The 15,632-nt window shown below is 41.3% G+C and overlaps 3 protein-coding genes across 7 annotated transcripts in view; 2 read left to right on the top strand and 1 right to left on the bottom strand.

The window, feature by feature from the left end:
* LOC114661780 (interferon-induced very large GTPase 1-like) overlaps nucleotides 1-15,632 on the bottom strand; it is a 138,086-nt gene that overhangs the window by 25,056 nt on the left and 97,398 nt on the right. The window contains exon 2 of one of the 5 annotated variants that reach the window (XM_051934699.1): nucleotides 14,178-15,480. The exons of the other annotated variants lie outside the window; for them this stretch is intronic. Coding sequence (XP_051790659.1) covers nucleotides 14,723-15,480 — 758 coding nt within the window. The 3' untranslated portion in view covers nucleotides 14,178-14,722. Of the gene's footprint in view, nucleotides 1-14,177; nucleotides 15,481-15,632 lie in introns of those variants that run through there. 5 annotated transcript variants of the gene reach the window in all.
* The window catches only part of LOC127529812 (uncharacterized), a 119,184-nt gene that overhangs the window by 46,104 nt on the left and 57,448 nt on the right, over nucleotides 1-15,632 (top strand). The gene's annotated exons all lie outside the window — the stretch shown is intronic.
* The window catches only part of LOC114661781 (up-regulator of cell proliferation-like), a 133,425-nt gene that overhangs the window by 63,240 nt on the left and 54,553 nt on the right, over nucleotides 1-15,632 (top strand). The window lies entirely within an intron of this gene.

The raw sequence follows: 15,632 nt of genomic DNA, 5'->3' as shown, positions 1-15,632 counted from the left end.
CATGCCGTAGAGCTGAGCGTAAATGGAGGAAGACTAAACTAACTATCCACTATGAAATATTAAAAGTTAAAATAACAGAATACAATAACACAGTCCGTCTTGAGAGGCGCTGCTATTTCTCTAAGATTATAAATAACAATACTAGTTATCCCAGAGTCTTATTCTCGACGATTGATCATCTGTTAAACCAGGTAACTCAAAGGAATGCCTCCTAAGTACTTCCAGTTAAACCTGTGAGGCTATCGCTGTATTTTTCAATCAAAAAATTAATGATATTAGAAATAACATAGTATATCTCCCCAACACTAAGGATCCTCCTAAACCCCAGTACTCCGTTATAAACAAATTAAAGTCTTTCACTAGGATAGATTTACCTGATTTACATAAAATAATTTCTCAAATGAAACCCTCCACCTGCGTCCTTGACCCAATACCAACAAATTTTTTTAAAGAAGTATCGGGCGTGCTAATTGATCATATTCTTCTTCTTCTTCGGCCAAAAGTAGCCCATTTTCCGCCAGCACCTTGTTGGTTAACAGTACCAGTGGTGGTCATTGTTAATACGAGGCTCGACCATATTGATTTGGCAAAATTTTACACTGGACGCCCTTCCTGACGTAACCCTCCCCATTTATCCAGTCCTGACGTAACCCTCCCCATTTATCCGGGCTTGGTACTGGCACAATGAAATACACTGGTTTGTGCATTAAGTGTGTCTGAATTACATGATTAAAATTTACAATAACAGAATATTGACACTATATCGTATACATTGCTGGGAGTGTCTCACCTGACATCCTGAAGTTCACCATTTTTTGGTGCTGTTGACCTCTTGGGGGTCCAGCAGTTGTCAGCCAGCATAGTGGGACTTCACTTGTTTTGGTGTCGTTTGTCCATTTCAGAAACACCCTGATGAAATGGCCATGCTCATTGATGACTGCTCCGACATTGCCATGGAAGAAGTCCAGCTAAGAATCTGAGATTAATTTTTAAAGACACTATGGCTTTGTAAAATGTCAGAAGATCATCCTCTCTTTGTTGGCAGTTGTCTACCTTATGATTCTCCAAGAAGTTTCTACAAACACTCTTTAAGGAAGGCCATGAAGCCTTTTTCCACTTGGTTCAACTGGTCATTAAGGTTCCTAATTTTTTGAGATCCTACAAAATTTCTTTCTCTGTAACTGTAGGTAATAGAAACATTCTAAGTACAGTCCTGAAGTCAGCATGACACATGTCACATCTTTTCCAATCCACTTAACCCAGATCAGGGTCACTGTGGTTGGAGTCCATCCCAGCTAATATACAGCACAAGGCAGGAAGAAACCCTGGACAGGTAATCAGTCCATCGCAAGCCAAACACACAGACACACACCAAACACATCACCAGTACACCTAACTTGCATGTCTTTAGACTGTGGAAGAAAACTGGAGCACCAGGAGTTAACATACATGAACACAGGGAGAACATGTAAACTCTGTGAAGGGAAGACCCAGTATGTGAACCCTGGTCCTATCACTGTGCCACCATGCCACCCAGCATGACACAGTATTTTTCAAACACCCTCAAGGTGTTTTGTGATAATATCAATGTTGACCATTGTGATTAATTTTTTAAGTGGTGAGGCACATACAAATGGAACTCGCACTAAATGATTCACTGAAATCAGTCCTTTTTAGAAAGCAGTTTTTACAAAATCTGCAGAAATGCACATATTTACAACAATGTTTATGCGGGCTTCTGCCTCACCTGGAAGTACTTCCAGACAGTGCTAATGGGCTACCAGATATTCTCCAGGGTGCTTGATAAAATAAGCCCATTGCCACTGCTCCAGGAGCCAGAGTCGCAAAGAAGAGGGACAAAGCTTGCTGGAGGAGGAGTGGAGGCAGAAGGAGAGAGTGAGAGACAGAGAGAAAAAAAGAAGAAGTGAAAGAGAGTGCTGTGTGCTGCATTTACAGGGAGAGGCCCCAAATATTCTGTAATAATGCTCGCTAGGACAAAGCAATCTGAACGAAACAATGTGCAATGTGCTTCTCAGCATATGCAGGTTCGAACAAGCCAGGATGCCCCTGCATTGGAGCGATGAGGTGGGCGCCAGACAGCTGTTGTGACATTTAACCTTCGTTTGCAACTTCTTGGTGCATCCCGCCTGTACCCCTTGGTCACTCAACTTCTCATCAGGATGGTGGTGTACAGTATTGAGCAGTGTGTCTTCATGATGCGAACCAATTGGGTCACCAGTTCGTTTATGTGATGTCAGAATCAACTGGATGATCCTGAGTTAATGGAAGGCTACTTCCAGCAAGATGGAGCAACATGTCACACATCGGCAAGGAGCATGGCAGAAATTGAGTCCTTCTTCGTTAACAGGGTAATTTCAAAGGAGCTTTGACCACCATGGTCGCTGGATCTGACACCAGACTTCTTCCTTTGGGTCTCCTCAAAGGAAAAGTCTATCGGAACAAGTCTCGCACTGTGGAAGAAGGAAAACATCCAACTTGAAATTGCTGCTATTCCCCCAAGACGCTTGCCGATACGTTTGGAAACACGGAGTGCCGCGTCGAAATGTGTCTGTCAGAAAATGGAAACCATTTCCAGCATCGAATGTAATGCAATCGATTACACATACGTTAAGGTACAGAGCATATTGTTTTGGTTCAGATTGCTTCAACCTAACGAGAGTTACGACAGAACATTTGGGGCCTCTTTCAAGTGAAACTCCCTGTACTTGTGCTTTGTAACTGTGTTGGTTGGTGGGAAACGATTGGGAAGAGTTTCTCACAGCCCAAAAAAATGCCTGTGTTGTGCTTATGAATTTGTGCCTGCGTCTGTCTGTGTTAGGTTTTGGGGAACTGAGCATCCCCTGCAGGCCAAAGAACTTAGAAAAAAACATTTTCACAGTATGTTAAAAATGAGAGGAAAATGTGTCAACACATTTGTACTGTACATAAAAAATATTTTATCACAAAATGTTCAAATCTTTGGATGAAAAACAAAATTGGAAATGTGATTACTGTTACCATATTAGTGTCTTAAAGGTTATGTCCTTGTGTATGGACTTGTATGTGAACTGTGTATAATAAGTGAGCCTATCCCTTTAGAAATATTGTGCAGAGTAATGTGCAGTTCTACCTAATGGGTTAATTAATAGCGGTTTCTGGCCAACTTCGACTTTCTACTTAATTAAATATAAATAGTTTAAGTGGGTTTTACAAATATGTTCAGTATAATTCTTTTAATAATAACAATTCTTTGCATTTATACAGTGCTTTTCTCACTACTCAAAGTGCTCAGCAATTGCAGGTTAAGAGCCTTGCTTAAGGGCCCAACAGAGCAGAGTCCCTATTGGCATTTACGGGATTCAAACCAGCAACCTTCCGATTGCCAGTGCAGATCCCTAGTCTCAGAACCACCACTCCACAGTATGGTTAAAGGTGGTAGGTCAGGTAAAAGCTGCACATTGTCCTGTGTTTGCTTAGTGGCAGTGTGAGTATGTGAGACAGAAGCTGAGCTTCTATACATTGAGAGGTGAAACCCTGGTATTAAATCAATTTGAGTAGCAGAATGTTAACAGCAGTTTCAGTTAATGAGAGACACACAACTTATGTCTAACTATTAATTCACATATTATTTGTTACAAAAAATATATTTCTATCTAAAAAGTATATAAAAGTACATGATATGGTGTCACACACGTCCACCTTGGGACAGCTTAAAAGCTCTGGTGGTGGTAGTTCCTTACCGATCCACAGGGTGGCAGTGCATTCTAATGCCTCTCTTCTTCCTTGTGCTGCAGACTGGATGATTGACAACTTCACCACCTCTGACGTCACTTCCAATGTCTATCCTCTTGTACCTGCCTCTTTCTGTCTGGTCTGAAATTAACCAGACAAATCACCATCATGGATATCTAATTTAAGACTTGTGTCCTTAGAGACATTGTTTTGCAGGAAATCTTTATTTATTTATTCATTTATTTTAATTAATTAATTAATTAATTTATTTATTTATTTATTTATTTATTTATCTATCTCAAATCTTTATCTTTCTCTTGTCTTTGGATATCTACCAGAAACTGTCAGAGTTTTAAATGTCACCTAATATAAAGAGAATGCATATTTGTTTTAAAAAGGCCCAGGGAGGCAGCAGAGTTTGTTTTCTTTTGTACTAGTGTTTTGTCTTGGTAGAGATCTCTATCCCTCTTCTTTCCCCTTTTGTATTCTTTATTGTGTAGCCTTTGGCAGAATGCCTCAAATCTCACAGACTTATCGCTGTTTCTAAGGTATTGTACTTTATAACTTCTCCCCACTTTCCCTTCTACATTTATAACCTCAGGAAATTAGGTGTAGTAAAAGACAAGCAGGAGTTAAGGTTACACTTTAAATAATGTACTATTGATAAAATTAATAAATAATAGCAATAAGCAAAGTACAAGTGAATATTGGCAACTATACAACCTGATAAATGCTGATGTGTAGTTTCAGGCGACACACAGACTTGTAGTTACTTTAAATGTCTCTAGTTAAGGCATCATTTTTGGTCAGCTTTCTTCAGAACAGGCCGCATGCCTGTAAAACAAACAAATTTATAGATTCTCTGTCCAAACCCTACAGTCAATAGGGCGTTGATTTACTTAATGGCTTCTGATTTAAAACCGAACAGGCAACTTTAGACCAATATATTTCTGATGTGGCACAATGGTTTCACTCCTGCCCCCAATACCATTTGTAGAGCTGATGTTTGCCAGCCAGGTAAATTGGTTTTCCTGTGGGGGCTGATTGAGAGAGTTCTGCAGAGAATCACTTAACAAACTGGTATTATGTCCTTCCCCCAACCCTGTCATAAAATTCACTATCCTGACTTAGTCCTAAAGGGGGAGGGGGGGGTAAACATCAATGCTTCTCACTAATGAAACACTAATATGACATTGCTTTGTCTAAGTTACAAATAAAGACTGTGGCAGGGGGGCAGACCCAGCCGGGACGCCTGGAAGGACCGGGAGGCAGTTTGTACGTCCCCTGGGCCACGAGGGGGCAACCACCCTGGATAATGAGGGGACCGCGGGGACAGAGCAAGGATGCTCAAAACCCACTGGGGCCCGTGGCTGCTGCCAGGGGGCACCCCGAGCATCGTGGAGCCCAGGAGATCTGCACTTCCGTCACACCTGGGCAGGTGGAGGAAGGACCTTCCAGGGATGCCCGGAGTGCTTCTGAGTGCTCATGCGGCACTTCCGCCACACCAGGAAGTGCTGCCGGAAGGTCATCGACAAGCACCTGGAGCACATCCGGGTGACAATAAAAGGGGCTGCCTCCTTACAGTCGGAGAGCAAGAGTCAGGAGCTGGAGGAGGACGAAGCTCCAGCAATAGAGGAAAGGCAGCCCACGGACAGATAAGGGCCCGTGGAAGGGTGTTTGGGTGCTGAAAGCACTGTGTATGTGCGGGACTTGGGTTTTGGGACCTTTGTTTAAACAAACGTGTGTGTTTTAGAACTGTCGGTGTCCATTTGGTTGTGTCCGGGCTGATTATCTTACAAGACATACAAAATATTTATCAACTTGTATACAAAGTTTCACAACACAACACTCCACCCCTGATAAATCTTTTGTACAAGGTCTTTATAATTAAACAGTCTTGATTGTTTGAGGAGTCTGAATCCAGGCACAGGGGATGCACAACAATCCAATGCATTTCTTTATGCCAGTCCCAAGCCCTGAAAAATGGGGAGGGTTATGTCAGGAAGGGCATCCAGTGTAAAATTTTGCCAGATCAATATGCGGACAACAATACAAATTTCCATACCGGATCAGTCGATCCCCAGGGAACGAATGCCACCAGTACTGGTGGAAATTGGGCTACTGTTGGCCAAAGAAGGTGAAGAAGATGGGGGAGACGTGTCCAGAGGCAGGAGGAGAGGAGGAAGGTAAAGAGAGTGGAACTGAGAGTAAGAACTTTCAATGTTGGCAGTATGACTGGTAAGGGGAGAGAGTTAGCAGATATGATGGAGAGAAGGAAGGTTGATTTATTGTGTGTGAAGAGACTAAATGGAAGGGAAGTAAGGCCAGGTGGATCGGAGGTGGATTAAAATTGTTCTTTCATGTCGTGGATGGGAGGAGAAATGGATTAGGAGTTATTCTGAAGAAAAAATATGCCAAGAGTGTTTTGGACGTGAAAAGAGTGTCAGAGTAATGATTATGAAGCTGGAAATTGGAGGTGTGATGATGAATGTTGTTAGTGTATATGCCCTGCAAGTTGGGTGTGAGATGGAGGAGAAAGAAGATTTTTGGAGTGAGTTGGATGAGGTGATGTACAGTGTACCCAAGGGACAGAGAGTGGTGATTGGAGCGAATTTCAATGGGCATGTCGGTGAAGGGAACAGAGGAGACAAGGAGGTGATGGGTAGGTATGGTATCAAGGAGAGGAATGAATAAGGTCAAAGGATAGTGGATTTTGCCAAAAGGATGGACATGGCTGTGGTGAATATGTATTTTAAGAAGAGAGAGGAACATAGGGTTACGTACAAGAGTGGAGGAAGGTGCACACAGGTAGATTACATCCTATACAGATGAGTCAATCTAAAGGAGATTGAAGACTTCAAAGTGGTGGCAGGGGGAAGTGTATTTAAGCAGTATAAGATGGTGGTCTGTAGGATGACTTTGGATATCAAGACGAGGAAGAGAGTGAGAGCAGACCCAAGGATCAAATGTTGAAAAGTTGAAAAAGGAAGACTGCAAGATTGAGTTTAGGGTGGAGATAAAACAGGCAATGGGTGGTAGTGAAGAGTTACCAGACAGCTGGGGAACTACAGCAGAAGTAGTAAATGTGACAGCAAGAAGGTTGCTTGGCGTGACATCTGGACAGATTAAGGAGAAAAAAGAAACCTGGTGGTGGAATGAGGAAGTACAGGAGTGTATACAGAAGAAGAGGATAGCAAAGAAGAAATGGGATAGTCAGAGAGATGCAGAAAGTAGACAAGAGTACGAGGAGATAAGGCACAAGGTGAAGAGAGAGGTGGTGAAGGCTAAAGAAAAGTCGTATGATGAGTTGTACAAGAGGTTGGACACTAAGGAGGGAGAAAAGGACCAGTGGGCTAGACAGAGGGACCGAGCTGGGAAAGATGTGCAGCAGGTTAGGGTGATACAGGATAAAGAAGGAAACATACTCACAAGCAAGGAGAGTGTGTTGAGAAGATGGAAAGAGTACTTTGAGAGGCTGATGAATGAAGTGAATGAGAGAGAGAGAATGTTGGATAATGTGGAGATAGTGAATCAGGAAGTGCAACGGATTAGCAAGGAGGAAGTAAGGACAGCGATGAGGAGGATGAAGAATGGAAAAGGCCGTTGGTCCAGATGACATACCTGTGGTACCATGGAGGTGTTTAGGGGAGATGGCAATGGAGTTTTTAACCAGATTGTTTAATGGAATCTTAGAAAGTCAGAGGATGCCTGAAGAGTCGAGAAGAAGTTGACTGGTGCCGATATTTAAGAATAAGGGGGATGTGCAGAGCTATAGTAACTATGGGGGGATAAAATTGATGAGCCACAGCATGATGTTATGGGAAAAAGTAGTGGAAGCTCGGTTAAGACGTGAGGTGATGATTAGTGAGCAGCAGGATGGTTTCATGCCAAGAAAGAGCACCACAGATGTGATGTTTCCTCTGAGGATGTTGATGGAGAAGCATAGAGAATGTTAGAAGGAGTCACATTGAGTCTTTGTGGACCTGCAGAAAGCATGTGACAGGGTGACTCAAGAGGAGCTGTGGTATTGTATGAGGAAGTCGGGAGTGGCAGAGAAATACGTAAGAGTTGTACAGGATATGTATGAGGGAAGTGTGACAGTGGTGAAGTCTGCAGTAGGAGTGACGAAGGGGGGATTACATCAGGCATCGGCTCTGAGCCCTTTCTTATTTGCAATGGTCATGGACAGGTTGACAGATGAGATTAGACAGGAATCCCTGTGGACTATGATGTTTGCTGATGACATTGTGCTCCTAATGAGAGTAGGAAGCAGGTTGAGGAGACCCTGGAGAGGTGGAGATTTGGATGTGGTGAGAGAGGACATGCAAATTAGGGGGTGGAGGGGTAACAGAGAAAGATAAGGAGGACAGAAAGATATGGAAGAAGATGATCTGCTGTGGCAACCCCTAACGGGATCAGCTGAAAGAAGAAGAAGAATTGTTTGAGGTGTTTGTTGAAGATCTTGTGTTTTGGGTTGCAGTGATTGCTTTTCCAGCGTTAAAAGTTGTGTGTGACTATTTGTCCATTACATATCTTCTTTATTTCAAAGACAATCTGAAGAACTTAGATGCACTCCTGATGACTTGTATCTGCTCCAGCTTACTTCATCTGTTTCTTTAGCTTTCTGTAGTCTTCATATGTGGTCAGATCTGGTGGTTGAAAATGAGACAAGTCCACACCTTCCACCAAAGTAGTCCACTGCCATTTTAGTCTGTTCTGTGAATTATTTGTGTTCCCCTAGACTGTATCAATCCTGTGTCTAAATGTTAGTTAGACCCCTGCCCCAAACTACTCATAAAAGCATATGCAGCTGTACTATTAACTTCAAAATCTGAAAGGTAACATAGCACAGGTTCCAGTGCCAACCACTTCTCCCCAAGTAAGAGCACATGTGCCTCTGCATAAACTGTTCACAAGCCAACATTTGTGGCCCCTCTTCACACATTTGGGGTTGACTTAGTTGCCTCTTGTGCTTTTCTATCCATGGTGTAACCTTTGACTGCCATCAGCCTTTACCAGTATAGGCTGGCATCACCACCATGAGACATCATAGCTATGCAACCCTCATCATTCCTCCTGTAGGCCACCCTTAGAGTTGTTTGCTCACTATATGCACACCCACTGTGCTAAACACCTCGGTTCTGAATTGGCCCACTGGTCCTGTGTTTGTACCACAGCTGATAACTGCAGCAGGGCTTCCATGCTTTCCCAATTAGACTTTACCTAAACATTGAAGCCCATATAACTTGAAACTATACCAGCTGCATTTTCTCTTTTGAAAAGTTTCACCAATTTGCTCAGTATACCTTTTCTTTAATAACAGTATTAATTATATTAATTATCCCAATTAATGAATTAATACCCAGAATCTACACTTTATGAGCCCAAAATGAATGCCCCTATTTTTGGAATTCCTAACTGGTTTGCACTGTGTCCAACCTTGGAGCATAAATCTGCTGTAGTTATGAATATTTTTTTTAACCTTAGCTATTGTGACTGGTCCTATAATTGCATGACTTGTGGACTTGTTACTCACTTAAACCCCAGTAAGTGTCTTTATCTTGCTGTCTCTTCAGTTCTTTGGTCTTTTCCTCTTTCTTTGTTCTGCTGTGTGTGCAGGTCTGCAAAATGGAAGGTGACAAACCAGTTTCTGTCCATCTCATTTTCTTGGCTGTCAACCTCATGCGAACACTCAAAGTTTGCTTCCGGGCTTGGCCGCTAGTGCCACTCCGCTCCAATGTTTTAGTTGTAACCAGGTCTCCTGCATGGATTTTACTCTGCCAATTGTGTTCACTATTTATTACCTGCACCGACCCAAAGTCCATATAATATTAGCGCAAAAGATCAGAAATTGGAAACAGTTAGAAATTATTATTTTCCCTTTCCTGTCTTCCTGCTCTATCCTTCAATTGTTTTGTCAATGCCTGTGTGTCCTTCTTCTTATTTTATGCTAACTGCTACTTGAAAATGTGGGCTAAAGCCTCTCCAAAATTCAAGTGACAAATCTAGCATCTCTCTTAAAACTGACCTTTATTCTTTACTCACAGCCAGCTCACTTTTCTCCATTTTATTGCTGGGAGGTTCATAGGCTTGTCTTTTTTAACAAACTGGTCAGTCAGGTTTCAATTTACTGAACCTAAGTGTGTGTGCTTTTTAATTAGTGACCTTCCTAGCAGAGTTGTTATGGCATTCACACCCCAGTGCATTCCTGAGTTGCTGCCTGAGCTTGTAAACTTCTTGCTACACCGTCCCCATCCTTTGTTCTTTCACTTGTCCTGTTTCATTCAAAACAACTCCTAAACTGGTGCACTGTCTTCTCAACTCTCAAAGTCATTCTTGCGCTAGCATTTTCAGACCTTTCACACACGAGCACTTGAATTTCTCTCATTTCCACTGTTTCTTGTTTTAATACCACACTTTCTTCACTCCATATCCATATTCCAGTATCCACTTCATGATTTTCAGTCAACAATGGCCATTCAAACTCACCAGCTTCTCTGCCTTCTATCTGATTTCTTTTTCCTAAATCATTTTGTAGCACACTCAGCTCAGCTTCTGCTTTCTCTACCTTCACTACAGGTTTCCATTTCATCCCTTTAGCCTGCTTGCCTCTGCCACTCCACTGGAAGATGGCTGGCTTTAATATGAATTTTGGCATTTCTGAGTCCACAATGCTACCATAATACAATTTGCCAAATTCGTTATGGGTTTTCCTACTTTTGCCCCTGTAAGCTAACACACACACACACACCGTTCCTATCCTCACAGAACCTTACTATCAATGGTGCCTACTCTGCCAGTCTTTCATTAGTACTTCACACAGGACTCATTAAGATTCCATACATTCAGGTACATGTGGGTGATACTTGCACAGCCCATCACCACCACTGTACTCCAATGAGGGACTCACTACCATCAGCACTAACAAATATGCAGGTGTCGTCGTGATACACATGAAGTCTCAAAACTTTTTTTGGTTAAATTCCATTCAGCAACCAAACAATATTTTACTTCCTCCACATTTGTACACTGGGTGCCCTAAAGTTGACATACATACGCACACACACACATACATCAAAACAGTGTTTGCAAACAGGGTGCAAAATATGGTTACCCCAAAATCCTGCCGAATGCGCCAATTGTTTTGGTAGAGTTCTATATTACTCCACTTTCTCCTTTTGTATTACTAACGTGTAGACTTTGTCAGAATGCCTCAAATCTCAATTCAGGAGAAAACTGCTGTGGAGTTAACTTGCGTATGACCCCAATGTCATTATTTAATTATTTCTATTCAGATACTGCATATTATTATTTCTGCCTTGTCTGTGGCAGTCAGGTTGCTCTGCACATTTTTATTAATAACTTCATGGTCATCAACAATGGGAAGAGGTGAGCAAGGAGAAGGGGAAGAAGTCTCCTCAGTCAGGCCCGTCTGACATACGGTAATCTGCAGTTAGGACACTCTGTCGTAGCATTTCACCAGTTCTGTCTTCCACTGATGATTTGTGTATTTTATGAATAGTTTGGCAATAGCTTGTTGTGCCAGTTGCTTGCGTTGAGCAGTGTTTACTTATTTTCCTTGTCTTATCTTGATGTCTTCTTACTAACCTTTGAAGATTTTAAGTATTATCACACCCACCTGTCAACGCAAGTGTTTCCTGTAACCTCACCTGACACAACACGATACAGCAACTTGTCACTGTTTTGTTTAAAGTAAAAATGCTCAAATATTTTCTGTTTTTTAAAAATTAAATACGTTTTTATGGCTGGATTTGTAGAAGTCTGATGAGGAGGTCCTTTGGGTCTGGAGGCTGTGGGGGTGTCCGCTGTGCCACTGCTTCAATCCCATTCTCTCAGACTGATTTAATTTATAAAATAATATCTTTAAAAGGTAACTATCAATCCATCCATCCATCCATCCATTTTCCAACCCGCTGAATCCAAACACAGGGTCACGGGGGTCTGCTGGAGCCAATCCCAGCCAACACAGGGCACAAGGCAGGAAACAATCCTGGGCAGGGTGCCAACCCACCGCAGGACACACACAAACACACCCACACACCAAGCACACACTAGGGCCAATTTAGAATCGCCAATCCACCTAACCTGCATGTCTTTGGACTGTGGGAGGAAACCCACGCAGACACGGGGAGAACATGCAAACTCCACGCAGGGAGGACCTGGGAATTGAACCCAGGTCCCCAGATCTCCCAACTGCGAGGCAGCAGCGCTACCCACTGCGCCACCGTGCCGCCCTAAAAGGTAACTAGTGAGTTTCAAAAAAATATGCATTTTAATAAGCAATGAGTAAAATTAGTCACAAGTATTCTGTCGTGAACTAGGAGTCCCAAGCACTAAAGCGTTCCAAAGCATGTAGACCCAAACATTTCAAAAAGTGCAATTAGAGGGGGATACCACTGTCAAACCCTGGCTAGTAATAAGCCCGAGCATGGAATTTTATGCAATCAAAAAATTTAGTCTTCACAAAATAGATTCTCATCACAATCTCGTAGAGCTCAAACACAAAATGGAATAGCCTGTAACAAAGGCAATTCATGTCAAACAATGTCTGAATATGAAAGAAAGAGTGGTGAAAAAAAAATAGGAAGAAGGTCAAAGTTCTAAATTATACAAAAGGCACAAGCAGAGCAAAACACAAATAACTCACCAACTCTGGAGTGCATTCACAGTGGACCGCCAGGAACTGTGGGAGACCCGCCAGATTTGTAAGGGGGGAGGGCATTACTGGTGGTGAATGGCAGGTTGCCCCACCTTTTAGGGGACAGCCCAACAAAACACATGGAACGTAACAAAGGCAGTTTATATACATAGAGAAAATAAAAAATAAAGAATGGTGCACATAATAAACAATAAAAATCTAAATTTACTAGAGACATGGAACAGGAGTCTGACTCCTGTCTGAGACGAGGGTGGGGGGTGCATGTAGAAAAAGTGTTGTCATTTCATTGCTGTAAACGAAATATTTCCAAATTCCATTAAATTAAAGTCTTCAATGTACTCTTTAATCACGTCTCAGTTGTTTGATTTGTAATTTTAAACTGTGGAGCAGAGGAGTAAATCAGGGGAAACATTATGCAGGGCACTGTATGCTCTATATCCTATATTTTATATTCTATGTTAACCATTATTATTAAGTGAAAGAAGAAAACTGAGAACATGTTTATATATCAATCAGAATGAATGTGCAAACATATAAGGTTTAGTCAGATCGGCTTTGTGCCCCTTTAACAAGGCTGGCACAGACTATTGACGTACATCCGCAGGAATGACAAAGGTGATGGTGATGGGTGACAACATAGCAGCAGGGGTGTTGACAGAAGGTGATAAACTTGCATTTGCAGAGCACCTCATATACCCATGGAGCAGGTCAACTTGAGAAAACAAGTGAGGCAGTTAAATATAACAGAGAATCTGAAAAGTAAGTAGTGCCTTTGCAAACTCTCCATGATTTGGAAGAGTAAAAACATTAATGTAAGGATCAAGCTGAGAATAAGACATGCATGGTGTCTGAGATGATATAAGAATGCAAGTCTTGAATTCTGAAGAAAGTGTTTGAAATGAAGTGCTATAAAAAATAACAGAAATAATTTGCAAGGACATGGTCAACAGTAAGGTTAGGATGGTGATGAACAGGAGACTAGCAGTAGAGGCCAAGATCAAAGTGAGGAACTGTTAATGTTTGGACATATCTAATGATGAAGGTTGACAAACTGTTAGAAACAGTAAAAGAGGAAGACAAAAAAGAAGAGAGTTGGATGATTTCCGGGAATGAACTGCAATGGATATCCAAAGTGTGCTACACTTGGCTCAAGAGAGTAGAGGACCCTGGTCAAGACAGAGAGAATCTCACCATTAGCCTTGATGGTCTATAAAACAATTAGGAATAAGAACAGCGTGCATTGATTTCAGACAGCCCCTTTGCCCAAGCTTTAGTATGGCCTCCTCAGCTTTTAGGAATGTTTTGAATGATTCTTTATAACTTTAGCTTCCACTGGAAGGGTGTAAATTTAGGAGTGACTGTCAACAGTTACTGTGCATTAAGTCTAATTAAAAAACAAAAGGCTACGTCTCGTGTCAGACTTGAAGAAGTGTTGTTTGATCCTGTAAAATTCAGACAAAACTGGAAATATACTGATTCTAATATTTTTATGGAGTTTCTTCAACAACTCTGTTTCAATCCAAAGACATGCAATTTAAGGAAAACTGATCATACAGCATGTGATGAGATTCAGTCCTACATCATAGATAGTGCTAATCGAGTTACTCTTAATTCCTCTGACACTGTAGTATTAAAATGCTAAAACAAACACTAATGGATGGATGGATATAACTTGTCATGATTTTGGTTGAACCTGTGTTATTTCTCAAGATTAAAAAGAGATAAGAAAAACAACATATCAAATGATCCTCAAACCCATTTAAGATGTATAGCAAATGATTACAGTATTTAAAATAAAATAAAACTAATAAAGAGTAAAGACTAACAAGTAACATTTGTGGTATCTTTCCAAAATAATTACATAGAATCGGAGGATATAGATAGGAGTTAATGGGGCAATCAGAAATCACCAGGACCCCTTGTTAATATATACGGTCCTCTAGAGCATTCCTCCCAACAATAAGCTTAGTCAAAACAGGGCATTGTCCCAGGAGTTTACTTGTCTTACTTATATTGGCATCAATGACCGTGGTTATACATAACAGTCCTCAAATAATCCATGTCTTCCAGGTCTTGAAATGAATGGCATCAAACAGACATTGACTTGAGACATTGATTTATTGAAGTTACAAGAACAGGAAAAATATCTGAGAGGACAAAAGCCACCAATGCGTGTTCATTCAGTGATTTCTTTTGTGTAATATGATGAGAAGCTGTTAATCATCTTGAGTCAGGAGACTGCAGTAGGACACATTAGGCAGATTAATATCCCTCACATTTTCAAATTGAAGCTCTCATCTAAAACTTATTTTACAACTTTTCATTTTTGGTAGTTACCTTCATTTCTTTCCATTTGCTTATCACTCTTGAGATTGTTGTTTTTGATTCGTGAATCTTCAGACCATCAAGGTGTACCTGATAGACTTTTTCCAGGTGGGTTTTCACATCATGCTTTGTTATATTAACTCTTATCCTGACAGGCTCATGCTTGTGCCATTGTGCAAACTCTTTATAATATTTTTTGTAAACAAACTGCCAGTAAATGGAAGTGTAGTCTTTGTAAAGTTGACCCCAATTATCATTTAGTAGGCTGTGCACTTCATATCCTTTCATGGGGACTTTGTGAAATATGCAGTTGACTGTCTTCTGATGTGCTTTTCTCCAAAATACAAAGTTAAATTTTTGAAGTCTTGTTCTGCTTGAGAGGTGATGATGTTTTGCCTTTTTTTCAATGGTCAGTACTCGATGGTTTCTTGAATAATGTTGGTGGTCATTCCCTTCCAGCTCACATGGTGTCCCACAAAATGGACATTTCTTCCCACAGCCCTTCAAAAAGCTCATCATTTCCTTGTGTGGTGGATTGGGCAGACGTCTTACTTTAGAGCTGGGATCCCATTTGTTTGCTTCTTCTATCACTTCCTTCTGTAACACTTGTATTGCTTCACGCAGATTTTCAATGAGATGTGATGCATCGCCCATGTTCTTAAACATAATATTGCCTAGGTTTTCTTTCTTTAGGACCATTATCTTTTCCATTTCTTTCATTAGCATATGCAGTAGTTCTTTACCTGTGTTTAATTCCTTTCTATCCAGAATTTTCATCAGTTCCTCGAAAAGGTTGCTTATTATCCCCTCTAACAATAAAGTAAATTGTGTTTTGCCATTCAGCTCACTTCTACAGAATTCCTCTGCCTGTGCTGCCAGCCACTCTTCAGCAAAC

The sequence above is a fragment of the Erpetoichthys calabaricus genome, chromosome 12 (assembly GCF_900747795.2).
Source record: "Erpetoichthys calabaricus chromosome 12, fErpCal1.3, whole genome shotgun sequence".
NCBI lineage: Eukaryota > Metazoa > Chordata > Cladistia > Polypteriformes > Polypteridae > Erpetoichthys > Erpetoichthys calabaricus.
This window is presented reverse-complemented; position numbering and strand designations above follow the sequence as displayed.